The sequence below is a fragment of the Pteropus alecto genome, unplaced genomic scaffold (genome assembly GCF_000325575.1).
Source record: "Pteropus alecto unplaced genomic scaffold, ASM32557v1 scaffold288, whole genome shotgun sequence".
NCBI lineage: Eukaryota > Metazoa > Chordata > Mammalia > Chiroptera > Pteropodidae > Pteropus > Pteropus alecto.
In genome coordinates, this window is record NW_006442124.1 from 641,558 (window position 1) to 655,552 (window position 13,995).

A 13,995-nucleotide genomic window follows, 5' to 3' on the forward strand; every position below is an offset into this window, starting at 1 on the left:
GGAAAGATGGCTCAACAAAATTTAAACTGTTCTTCGTGGTTCAGGGGACTCATAAACATCAACTGTTTCCTGCTGTGATACCCTGATATCTTCAGTAGGCCACAGTGAGGTGGAGGGGACCATTTGTGACTGCTCTGAAGGCACTGATTGCTGTAGTTTTTGGTTCTTGCATCTGTTTTAGTAGTTTCTCTGTTTCCCCTGTTACTGGGTGATCAGCCACCACCTCTTTCTCTGTGCGTTGTCTTCCATCAGCCCTCCCTCCTTCTAATTTGCTACCTCAAATCTGCTTTGGATTGAGCATTTCTAGTCACCCACCGTTGCCTAACAAACTGCCCCGGAAGTTAGTGGTTTAAAACAAACATTTTATTCTAACTCATATATTCTGTAGCGCATGAATATGAGAGGGGCTCAGCTGGGTGATTCTTCTGCTCCATGGGGTTCAATTGAATTCAAACAGTGGTTCATAGCTGGCAAGTCTAAGAGGGCTTTACTCACATGGCTGGTGACTTTGAGGGGATTCCTGTGAGGATGTGCACAGCTGAAAATATCAACCTGCTCCCTTACACCTGACCTCCCTGGCAAGGTGGTCTCAGGGGGAGTTGGACCCTTTACATGGTGGCTGGCTTCTCCCCAACCAAGCCTCTCATGGAAACCAGGCAGAAGCTGCATGGCACTTTCTGACTTAGCCTTAAAGTTCACCCAGCATCATTCTGTTGTTGGACTCGAGTCACAGGCGGGCCCACATTCAAGGGAGGTGAGCTGGACTCCACCTTTTGATAATGGAATGTCACGGTCACACAATTGAGAACCATGTGGGATGAGAGATGTTGTTGTGGCATCTTTAGAAGAGTCTTGAGCTCTGGCTCTGCCATTTGCTGGCTGGGGCACTTAAGCAAGCAAGTGGACTCAATTCAGTGGTTATCTGATTAAGCCTCTGGCTTGATGCTTTAGAAATGGAAGCTGTGCCCAGGACTGCAGCCTAAGTTCAAATCCATACTGACTTAGAACCCTAGGGCTATACACCTGAAAGGTATAATAGAGCCCTCAGCAGCCCAACCCTTGCATTTCAGAGATGAAGAAACTGTAACCTAGATTACGCAAATGGCTTAGTGGCTTGCCCAAGATCACATAGCTAGTTAATAGAGTGAAATGGGCTTTGGATATGTGTGTGTGTGCACGCATGCATGTGTGTATGTGTGCGCACGCACATGTGTGCATTTATGATTGTGTGTGTTTATGTGTTAACATTCTTCCATAACATGGATGTGCACACAGCCTTATTTGTTTTCATTAGATAAAGTTGCACACCTTTCTGGTATGGTAACTGGTGTTAGCTAAATTGTTGACTGATCCCAGAAAGTTCTTGTGCCGTGTGCTGGACCTTTAACAGGAGTTAGTCGGAATGCAGACAGGGAAGTTCTGACTTCTCACTCAAGTCTGCCAGCTGTGTGTTCCTGAGAGAGTTACTTACCTCCCTGAGTTTTTGAGTCTGCTTCTGTAAATTGCTGACGAGAGTGACCACTTGTCGAGTGCTTTCCCTTTGCCAACCGACTCTCTGTTAACTTCTTTTTATATCGCATTCCATCTGACCCTCCTGTGATGCATGCCAGGCCACAGCCATTTTATCGATCAGCAGACTAAGCCTCACAGAGGCCATATAACCTGTCTGCTGTCACTGAACCGTCCAGCTGGCACGAACTCTACAGCCCACGTGTTTTCCACGGTACTCCCCTGTGTGGGCTCCCTATATCTGAGGACTGTTGGGAGGTGCAGATAGATTTCTTCTCAGCTGCCTCCTGGGGTAGAATCTGACCAATGAGTGGAACTTGTGGGGGGACACATTTGCATTGCAAAATGACAGAGAAGTTTCTGATCACGAGTGCTTCTTAAGACTGGAAGTGTCCATCTTATGAGGGGTAGTTTGGCCAGCTGTGGAGAATGCTGGGTTTGGGAAGACTGTTTAGATGGGCTGCCAAGCTTAATGATTTCTGGAGCCCTCTCCAGCTCCAGGTCTGGTGATTCCACAGAGCAGAGAATCAATATCAAGACTGAGGAGAGTGTAGACCCAGGTTTACGCCCTACTTTGTCATTCCAATGGCTCTATGGCCTTGGGGTAAATTGCTTAATCTGTCTGAGTCTATTTCTATTGTTTCATGTTTATAATAGGGATGAGTTTTGCTCTTTGGAGTTGTTCAGAGCAATGAGTCGTCTTCCATGAATGTCAGGTTGGGAGATTGAAGCTTAGTGGATTAGTACTCTGGGTGCCAAAGGCCTCTTGGGTACTGCTCCTATGTCAGTCACTTTGGAGAAAGACAGCAACTGTTCTGAGCTAGCAGAATGGTCTCATGGGGCAGGTGGGGGGTGGGGTGGTTAGCCTTGGAGGGCCTGATGCAGGAGGAAAGTGAAGGAAGTGTCTTTGGTTGATGGTCCAGCCTGCTGAATGACTCAGGCTTACTGGGACTGCAGTATAAACAGAAGGTTTGAGTAAGTGGGAAGATGAGTTGAGTTAATTTACTGAAACTCTAAGTCAATGGTTTTTGAGGAAGAAGTTGGTCAAGTTCAAAAGGTATGATAGGGCAGGAGTGGTTTTAGAGGGATGAGATACATATTGGCAGAAAGTCAAATTATAAAGAAAGTGTGTAGCCCTTGCTGGAGCCAAGTCTTTGCCTCTGTAGCTCTTCTCCTTTGACAGTGAGCCCAGTGTGGCCCAATGCCCAATTCTGCCAAAGATGAGTCTTCCTACACCACGGCTTCCAGTAAGCAATCTGTCTCCCCAGGCTGCACCACGGTCAAGGACATCGAGATGCTGTCATTCTGACATGACCATTGGCCATGCAGACCAGAAACAGTCCCATCATGCTGCTTTGAACTCCTTTAATTCTGGAGAGGGGGTGGTGAACTAGCTTCTCTCTTTTCTAAAGAAGAGAAATAATTTGTGGACAACTCATCGAGGGTTCTGCTTTGAACCAGGACAATTTTCAACAAAAGCTGCCTCAAACCTGGTCAGATATTTCACTAGAGGGTCTACTTGCCAAACTCTTACCTGTCTGTGCTTTCCACACATTGAGTTCAAGTTACTTTTAATTTTGCTGCAGCTTTGAATTTTACAAAATTCCCAAGTTTAATTTCGATATAAATACTTATTTTCCCCATGGCTTTCACAAGGTTTTGTACCATGTGCCCAAAGCATGTTTGGGTTTTTAGGAATTTATTTCACAAGCTAGAGGTGACTAAGTAATATGCCTAAGGCCCAACGGATGTTTGACTTTGTTAATATTTAGGATCTGTCACCTTGCTTTTGTTTATGGATGGCTGTACCACGTGACTCAGAGTTTAGAGACTCAGTTGCCTGAAAACTTCCAGAAATGAGGTGAGGATAGAAATAAAGAAAAGTTTCTGGGTAAATTAAGACACACACACACACACACACATGCACACACACACACGCACGGGAGCGGGGGGAGAGAATTGTTCAAAACTAAATTAAAAGGTTAGGTAACACACACACACACACACGCACACACACACACGCACGGGAGCGGGGGGAGAGAATTTTTCAAAACTAAATTAAAAGGTTAGGTAATTTGTACCATCCATGAGCAGGAGGCAGACACCTGGGCATCGAAGGCAGGTAAGCGGTTACCTGGGCCTTAGTGAGGCTGCCAGGGAGAATGGGGCCCAGTCCCTGTCTGGCTCAGTGCTATGTCATCAACTCTTTCTACCTTACTATGTTCTTCTTCTTCCTTTAACTCTTCACACATTTTTTTTGTCCCCCCTTCTTCTTTTTTTTGTTTTTAATTTCTGGCCCTGCTTTTTCATCTTGTTCCTCTGTTCTTACATTGAGTGTGGTAAAACACGGTTATTTGACACACATAAAGAATGATAGACTTGTAACTCAAATACTTGTAATCAACTGCCCTTAAAATTTCTTTCTTCCAGCAGAAATGTCAAATTATCTGTAATCCAAAGAAAATAGGGCAGGAGAAAAGTGTTTTGCTGCAAACCTCTGCAAGACCAATTCTTTATCCTCTGGGTCTGCTAAAGGGAGACTTACTGTTTCCCGCACGCTGGTAATTTCGGTTCCAAACTTTGATTATTGTTTTGATTATTGAAAATGGTCACTGCTGTGTGTTTGTGCTTGAATTGTCTGAAGCCACTTCCTGGAAAGGTCACAGCAAAGCAGCTATTTTGCCAAAGTCCATGGGAAGAAGCCAGGACAATTTTCTTGGCTGGGGAGCCTGGGTGCATGCAGAGGTGGGTGGGGAGTGGCCGTTACTTGAGGGGGGCAACATTTTAGAATTTTGTTTTACTGGAACGGAGTCCTTGTTGAAACATCTCTACTTCTCACCCTGAGCAGATGTGCGATTTTGAGAAGAGGATAAACGTTCAACTCACTTTGATCACTTGAAAAAGAAAGCGATGGGACTAGATTTCTCTGATTCTTCCAGCTCTGTAGCTCTGTGAAGCTTCAGCTAGTAACTGCCCCTGGATGGATGCAGCCTGACTTTCTGGTTTAAAAAGAATTTCAAACGTGATTAAAACCTTCACATAATCTGAGGCTAAGCCTGAACCTGAGTCTTGTGGGGGTGGGGTGAGGGATTCCTTTTATTCATGGGGAGGCTGCCCAGCACCTCTTGCCTTTCAAATGACCTTTTAGAGTTAATCAGCAGAAACGATTGAGTACCAGAAAGAGGATCAGTGAGAACACAACACTCTGTGGCCCAAGATGGTGGCTGCAATCCAGCCATCAGATCCACACTGAGCCAGCAGAAAGGAAGACTAGTGGAAACTTTTAAGTAGCCTTCCCAGGAAGATCAAACATTTCCACTTACATTTCATTGGCCCAAATTTTGTCATGTTGCCACTCCTAGTTGCAAGAGAGGATGGGAAATGTAGTCTTTGTGTGGGGTGCTGATGCACTTAGTTAAGAGTCAGGAGTTCAATTATTGGATAAGTGGAGAGAACAGATATTGGAGGTGGAAACTAGTAACATCTGTCACAGAAACTATATTTTTAAAGACTAAGGCCTATGGAATCACCAGTCCTGGGATTTCATCCCCTGCTTACTAGTTATAAGATATTAACCTCTTTAATCTCTTCTATTATATCATCTGTGAAACTGGCATGATAGTCACATCATGGGGTTAAAATGAAAGAACAAATGTTCAGTGTTTAGCAAAGTAGCTGTCACTATTATATTAGTTCCTATATTAGCATCTTCGACTTCATTCATTTATGGTATTGATTATACCTGGTGTATCTAACTTCTACTTCTTTTGAAACCTTACTGGGGAAGTACAGTTGGGGACATGATAAGCTAAGTGTGTGTTCAAAAGGGACAAAGCAACTTGGTCAATGTCGATTTGACTTTTATGCTAACGAGTGGCCTGGTGACCCTGAGGGTGGGAATAGAGATAAAGTTACAGGAAATATTCATGTTTCAGAAACATGTGAAGGGTAAGACCAAGTAGATGCAGGATGAGCTTAGAGGAGGCAGCCCTGGGGCAGATACCCAGCTCCAGGGAGAGTCTCAGGTCCTTCACTGCTTGGCCCTGGCCTTATACCACTACAGGGGGAGTTCAGACTGCGGCTCTGAGCCCATGCTCTCAGCTGATGAGGGAAGGTTCCTGGAGTGCAAGGATCACTTCCTCAGTTTGCCAACCCTGGCATGGCCAGTTAAGAGCCACCTGGCTTTATTGTGAGCCATTCAGAATGATATGTGTTCCAGGAACAAGGAACAAGCCAAACTCCTTCAAGGAAGTAGGGGAGGGATAGTGGTAGGGATTTTTTTTCTGGATTTACTCATCACTCTCAAATTTTAATCATAAATACTTTAAAAAATCATAAATACTTTAAATCATAAATATTCCCTGGTACCTTCTGGGACTGGGCACTGTGTAGACCATGAAGGCTGTGAATAAGACCGGTCCTCTGTCTTCAAGGCTGTCTCCATCCATGGAGAGCCAGACAAGAATAGGTGTGGTAGATAGCACGATTGCTCTCATTTCTTCTCCCTCCTTGTGTAACTTCACAGCTCCTCCTACTAGAGGTAGGGGCACTTCCCCACCCCACTGATAGCAGGTTTGGCCACATGACTTGCTTTGGCCAATGGAATGTAGGCTAACAAGAGTGAGCTAGTTCTGAGCAAGGCCTTAAGTACTTTTGCTCACATTGCTTGCATTTGCCATCACATGAAAAGATCATCTCCCAAGAAGTCACTGGTCCAAAGAGGGCGAGAGACACGTGGAGCTGACTTCATCCCAGCTGAAGCTTAGAGCCAAGCCTAACCCAGCCTAAGCTAGGTCAGCCAACTTCCATCTGACCCACAGACTCGTGAGCAAGAATAAAAGATTGTTGTTTTATGCCATTTGGTTTGGGGGTGGTTTCTTTGCAGTATTATTGTGACAATGGCTAGTCCATATAACAAGCAATTTTGATATAGTATGAGAGGGACCGATGAGAGATACAGAGGTACTTGACCAGCTTGTGGAGGTTCATGGGGAGGAATGCTTCATAAACTTGTGTATGTTATTCACTTTTTGGACCTCATTTTGCTTTTTCTCTGGGATGCTCTAGACCAGAGAGTTAGCAGTCTGTAGAATCCCTCAGCATATGTCGGAATTGCATGTAAAGTAAGAGTTAATCCACAATGACTATAGGAACAGATATCTGACAAAGAAAATATGAAGATCATTTGACTTCTAGTGCTTTATTTACTCATTCATTCATTTATTCAACAAATAGGATTTAGGGATGTAACTGTGAATAAAATAAAGTAGGATGCTAGTGCACATGAAGCTTACATTCTAGAGAGGGACATGGCTCATGGTGAATGCCACAGAGATCAAAGGAGCAAGAGAGGAAAATATGGAGTATTGGGGTAGGAGGGTGGTGCGATTTTGCACAGGAAGGTCAGAGAAGACCTCACCAAGAGTGATGTTTGAGGAAATACCTGAAAGAACTGAGGATAGAGCAGGGGACTTAGCTGGGGAAAGGTCATCTCGGGCCGAGGGGCAGGGAGCGATGGGGTACACTTCAAGAGGGAGAGACACTTAGGATATGGGACTCCTATTCCAAGATAGTTAGTAAGTGCTGTTACTAATGATGTTAGGCATGTTCAGTGAATATAACCGTAGAAGAGCAAATCCAACAATTTTGAGTTTTCTTACTAAACGAAAAGGCTTCCATCATCAGGTGAAGCCTGCAGAACCAGCCCCTGGGACAATATTCAAGAGATCCTCTCTTGAGGTATCTGTGGTTCCTGGTGACCCCTCTGTGTCTCCCTCTAGGTTACAGGGTGGTAGGCCTGAGATCTCCACTTCCTCAGTCCTCTGGAAGTTGTCGGGAACAATGTTCTTCTTGTACCTGTTGATAGCGGGTGTCTCTGCCTTCACCATTCAGCCCGAGGAACGCACAGGTGAGAAGTGACTCTTTCATACGAAAGGGGCTTGCTTGCAGCTTCTCTGGGGAAAGCGGGTGTTTACCTAGGGAAGTTTTGTTTTTATCAAAAACAAGGTGTGGTTACCAGAGAGGAAGAGGGTGTGGGAGAGGGCAAATAGGTAAAGGCGGTCAAACATCTGGTGATGAAAGGAAACTAGACTTTGGGTGGTGAGCGCTCAATAGAGCACGCAGGTGTTGAATGATAATGCCTCACACCTGAAATTTATATAATGTTACTGACTCGTAACGTTACCTCAATAAAATAATTAAAAAGATGAGATGCAAATAAGAAATCAAAGAATTTTAAAAAAGCAAGGTATAACGATTCATGCCTTGGTGAGTGACAACTGCTTCCGCTGGCCCATGTCTTCCGTTGCCTGGTTCCTGCTCTGGCATCCGCCATTCCTGCCAAAGGAGTGAACCAAAGAAGTGGCGATTTTGTCCTTGATAAAAGGTGCCCTTGGATTTTAACTACGTGTCCCATCAACTAAGCTTTTTTTCTTTTTTCTTTTTTGTATCTGAACTTAGTCAGATATACTTTAATGATAAAGAAGTGAAAAATAGGGCCAAAATTTTTATTTTTTTCATCACCGTGTGAACCTGATTTAACTTTCCTAACAAAACATAAATTGTAATTGATAGCAGCCCTAAGCTTGTTATTTGAGAGTTTTGAAGCCATTATAACAGGAGGAGATAATAGGGTCCCTAGGGTACAGGACGCTTTGTTAAGGGACACACTGTGTTCTCAGATGTGCCCATCAAAGGGAGGTTTTGGACCCAAAACCTGACTGTGTTCTCTCTGTCCTTCAGTGGCTTCAGGAAACTGCCAATTTCGTGGCAAGCATTTCAAAACCACCTTTGGGGTGGAAGGGGAGCCAGTGGTCCTGAGGTGCCCCCAGGTGCGGTATTGGTTGGGGGCCTCGGCTAGCCCCCGTGTCAACCTGACATGGCGGAAAAATGATTCTGCTGGGATGGCCCCAGGAGGCGAAGAGACACAAGTATGGGTCGAGGATGGTGCTCTCTGGATTGTGCCAGCCTTGCAGGGGAACTCCGGCACCTACATTTGCACCGTTAGGTAAGCCCTTCTGGGATGAGGGTGGGGTGAGGGCTCCTTGAAGAACGGACTCTCTCACAGTTCTTTGGTGACCTGGATTTCAAAATGCATTGTACAGGTGAGAATCTATCTTCTGTCCTCTTCACTGCTCCTGAAATACCTCCCACCGACAGCCTTTCCCCAGACGTCCTCAGGGCTCCCTCTTCCTTCATTCAAGCCTTTGCTCAAATGTCAACTCTTTAATAGCTTTCTCTAGAATGGCACTCCTGTCACCCGATCTCTTTGCCCTGCTGTTATTTTTCTTCACCTGATTTTACAATAGCTATAAATGCATAGTTTTTCTTTCCTTTCTAGTGCAAAAACATCCTATTTTTTCCTAAGGAGCACTACTAGGGAAAATTAATAGTGCGGTAGAAAAAGAATGGAATTTGGAGTCAGGAGGACGTGGATGTGAATCTGAACCCTCTCATTTTTCACTTGACAATTATAGGCCTCCGTTTTCTCCTCTGTAAAGAGGTTTGTGCAGAGGGTTCTGCGAAACCATAGCATGAGAAGCATCCAGTGTGGGGAGCACTATAGCAGGTGGTCAATATGTGCAAAGAAATTCTCTTTCTTTCCCAAAGGCAATACTTATTGACTACTGAAAATCAGGGGGACAAGGGCTGAGTCACGTTTGTCTTAAAGTTTGTTTTTATACTTGAATTAAAAGAAAGGTACCTAATACCCTTATTTTATGTTCTGCTCTTATAGAACAGATCTGGAATTGAGGGGCTGTGGAAATCCAACTGTGGGTCAAGCCTTAGGAGCATGTGGAACAGTTTACTGGGCTGAGCTCTAAAACTCTCTTCCAGTCTAAGACTGGAGTTCGGATCCCATGAGAATCACCAGCAGCCACCACAATACCCTTTGGCATTTGCAGTCATAGGACATGAAACTGCTGTGTCCCTGTGATTTTCATAATCTCATGATCTAGAGCCCACATGGTTCTTCTGTCAGTCTGGATGGAAAAGGTTACGAGCCCGAATCAAACATCCCCCAGATCTCAGTGGCTGCAAACAACAAAGGCTTATTTATCACACATGCAGTGAGCCCAAGATGGCTGGGCAGACGCGCAGGGACCCAGGCCGAAGGATCAGTCATTATTTCAAATGTTGGTCACTGTGCCAAAAGGAGACACACTCGGGGGTGGGAGTAGGGGCGCCTCTCCTGGCTATTAAGACTTTGGTGTAGCAGTGACACACAGGCAACTCACTGACTACTGTCATGTAACTCCACCCACCCACAGTGGGGCCACCGTGTGCTAAGGAAGGGAGAACTGGGCTGACTTGGTGAACGGCACTAACAACTACGCCCTTTTGCGGTGGGGAATATGCGTGGTCTTCAAATTACTCCTCACTCCTCTTTCTTTTGGGTTATTTTCGTGGAGTACCTTGCTCACGGGGAAGACCAGATCGATAATGTGAACAGGTCTGTAACTCTCGGTATGTCTAGAAAGCTTGGTTTCTGGGTTCTGGAGATATTGCCCTGATTTAAGGGTATTCTCAGAACTCTAAAGGGCTTCCAACCTTGGTTTGATCTCTTAGTAGCTACACAGCCTTAGAAAATCACTTAATTTCTGTATACCTAATTTTCCTCATGTAAAAATGATATACTAATAATTTCTAACTCATAGTGTTGGAGATTAAATGAAATAATGTGTGCTGAGCACCCAGAACATGCCTGGCAGGCACCTCCTCAGTACGAGGACCTGCCAGGAAGACTGCTGTCAGGTGTGTACTGTTCTTTTGATTTGTCCTCATTCGCATCTCTGCGACTTGCCGCGAGATTATGCGTTTTTCAGGGTTATAGTTAACCTTTTGCATTTCTTTGTGCATAAAATGTTTGTTCATCTCCTTTTTCTGTCCGTCAACCAGATATAGAATATAATATAGATATTGATTTATATATTTGAATTAATTCTTTTAGCAGTCAGGTAGAAAGCTTTTTTCTCTTCTTTCATATATAGTTTTCACATTTCGTTTCTTCTTTGGATATAGACTGTTTTCCATTTTGCTATGCAAGTTCTTGCCCCTCTGTGCCCTCTTATATAACACACATTCTCATTGTCTTTGTTGATGTCCTGTGTTTCTTAAGTAGCCAGGAACTGAGTGAGATACTTATATTTTCGTTTTTCTACTTAAGAGTTTTAAATAATATCCTCTGTCCTTTTCTTTATTTGGAGACAGTAGCTTTTAGAAAACAATTCCTTTATTTGGATACAGTTTCCTGGACCAGGAAGTTGGAACGTTTGCTCAAGGAGCCCCAGAATCTGTAAGGGGTTAGGCCCTTTCAAAGAGGATGTGGGGATGTTCTAGTGGCTCTCGATGGGGTTAAAATTCGGCTCAAAATGCTAAATATGTCACAATTATGCTATCATGCTTTTTTTTCTTCCAAGTATTCAAAAGGATCAGGAACAGAAGTATTGCAATAGTAATCAAAAAAAAAAAATGCAGAATGCAGAATTTAATAGGATTGGAGAATTGTTCTTAATTTCATTTAGTTTTACTCTTATTTTGCCTTGCCATTTATTATCTTTTTTTCCCCCCTTTTAAATCAGAAATGCCTCTTACTGTGACGAAATGTCCATTGAGCTCAGGGTTTTTAAGAAGACAGAAGCTTCCCTGACTTTCATCTCATACCCACAAATTCTTACCTTGTCAACTTCTGGGTCATTAGTTTGCCCTGAACTGAGTGAATTCACCCGTAACAAAACTGACATGAAGATTCACTGGTACAAGGTACATCTTTAAAAATTGCCATTTAATTAAAATGTGTTTTACTAGTCATAGGAAAGATATAAAATACCCATTCTGAAAATAACACATTCACTTATATAAATATATTTATATATTAAACCAGTTAATTAAAAAAGGGCCAGGATAAATATGTTCTATAAATAGACATCAATTCTTATATTCTTTTTTCATATTTGACCACTCACAATATAAAATGAATCCAGTAAGTAACAACTGAAGAAATTCACTTTTTACTCTGTCATTTGTTTATTAAAATTTAGAAAAGAATGTTGGTTTACTTGATAACTTTACACACATTGTAACAGAGTTTTTAAAAAGCACATGATAACTAACCTTTGGGTTACATGGAAGGGGTACATGGAAACACAATTTGTTGTCTTGCCTGGTTGAATCATCAGGTCCTATATGCAGACCAGGATGGGGCAGACCACAGCCTGTGGCCAAACTCACTACCTGTTTTTATACAGCTCATAAACTAAGGATAGCTTTTACTTTTTTAAGTGGTTAAAAAATTAAAAGAAGAATAACATTTATGACATGTGAAGCTACGTAAAACTCAAATTTCTGGGTCTATAAATAAAGTTTTACTGGGACATGGCCACGCTCATTTATTTTCATGCTTTCACATTGTAGTGGCAGAGTTGGGTAGCTGGACAGAAATCATGTGGACTGTAAGCCTACAATACTTACCATCTGGCCCTTTACGGAAACAGCTGATATAGACCATAGATTGATATTGGAAAGTACAGTCATTTGTTTAATCATTAATAAAAATTAACCCCTTGATCAAGAATTAGGTGCATTTAAAAACTTACAGGGAAATAATAAGACAAGTATGTAGCACTATGCACTCACATGTTTACTGCAGCGTTGTTTATAAACAGATAGTAGAAACAAGAAAATGTTCACATTAGCGATTGGATAAACTAATTTTCTCTCATGGGCACAGTAGGAAGATAAGATAATTTTATATGTATTTACATGGAAAGAAAAATACAATATTGTTATAGTTTTTAAAAGACTTTAAATGGTATATGTTGTATTTTCCATTTATGTAAAATATGGTAACATGTATTTAAAAATCTGTATGAATGTACATTGAAATGCTAAAAACATGTTTGGGGGACAAAGAAGAACTTATTTCCTACTTTTTATAAGTCAGTATTATATATGATATATATTTTTGACTTTATACTATTTTGCTGATTAGCAAAAGCTGTAAAGATATTTCCACTGTGTAAAAGAAAAAAATGAGGAACTTCCTTTCATTTAAGAAATATATGTTATTCCTCAATCTATATAAACCTAACTTTTCGATATAATCTCAATGAACATTATTATCTATAATTTTGTCATAATTATTAAAATGTATCTCTTTAGAAAAAAAAAAGAATAGGTTAGCCAGTTGACTGGTATTGTAACTTCAAGATATAGATAAGATATCAATTTAAGGTTGGAAACTTTTAAATGATTTTCTGAAAGTAGAGCAAAGTAACTAGCTCCCGTGAATTAGCCAGTTCAATTATGGAATGAATTCTCTCTTGGTTTAGGAATTGTGTAAAGGACACACGTGAGAGGTTGAACCCTTTGAGGAAAGAGCACGGGATCTGGAGTTGGCCAGTGTTGGCTTAAAACCCTGTTGCCTTACTGACTTGCCGTGTGGCCCTTGGCCAGGTTATTTCATCTCTTGGACCTGCTTCCTCCATAGAGTAATAAGTAGCTGTTCCTACTGGCTCAGATTGTTTGGAACATTAACTGGAATACTGTGTATGAAGCACCTAGTGCAGGGCCTGACACATAAATGGGACTCAATAAATATGGGTGGACAGGGATATCGTGGTGGCACTTTAATAAGGTCTGTTCCCTTCCTAAGAATGCCAATGATTACCGAGCACGTACTATGTACAAGTCTATTCTAAACTGGCTGATATGCAGCCCAGTGAAGCAGGGACTGTTACCACCTCTACAGATTAGGAAATAGAGATACACAAATGTAAGGAACCTAAGGCCATGCAGCTGGTCGGTGGTGAAGCCAAAACCCTAACCCAGGAGGGCCCATAACACTGCCAAGCGAGGCAACCCTGGTGGCTCACGGGCCTCGGGAGAACTGTGTAGTGCTGAGTCCTATTTGGCTTTTTTCACATTTGACCACTCACGTTAGGAACAATAAAATCTCTCCTTTTAATGAAATATATTGTAAAGTAATACTTTATGAGCCATGTGGCAAGCAAACTCTTCCTGTTATGTCTGTGTTCCCATCTGGAGTAAGAATCTGAGATGACTCAAGGTTATATTTGACTATTGCAAGCTTTCGGTCATCGTGGTTTTGAAAGAGATGCCCCTGAGAACATTTTGTGCTCATTAGGGTGTTTTCTTAAACCCCATTCAGCTTTTTCTGTGTTGTGGGAGGCCTTGATTTTGAGGGTTCTATTCTGCAGAACCCACGGTATCTTTCTTTTGTCCATATGAAAGTGTGGCCTCGTTTCTCACATTCGGTTTTTTCTTACAATTTTTTCTCCATTTCTACTGAGTCCTAAATTTGAAATAATTTTTAAGGTAATTACAGCATTGTGTTCTAAGTCACCATGACTATATAATAGTACTCTTCCTGGCGAGACTTCTAAGATGTATAGGAAGCCGTTAGGCCATAAATATATCTGTATTTTAAATGGCTTGCTTTGTAAAAGAAGAAAGCCCCCCCCCCCG

The 13,995-nt window shown here is 42.3% G+C and overlaps 1 protein-coding gene across 1 annotated transcript in view; it reads left to right on the top strand.

Moving 5' to 3' along the window:
• The window catches only part of IL1R2 (interleukin 1 receptor type 2), a 29,069-nt gene that overhangs the window by 7,250 nt on the left and 7,824 nt on the right, over nt 1–13,995 (top strand). Inside the window, exons 2-4 of the mRNA XM_006920782.2 lie at nt 7,290–7,417; nt 8,251–8,515; nt 11,091–11,271. Of these exons, the coding sequence (XP_006920844.1) occupies nt 7,290–7,417; nt 8,251–8,515; nt 11,091–11,271 (574 nt within the window). The remainder of the gene's footprint in view (nt 1–7,289; nt 7,418–8,250; nt 8,516–11,090; nt 11,272–13,995) is intronic.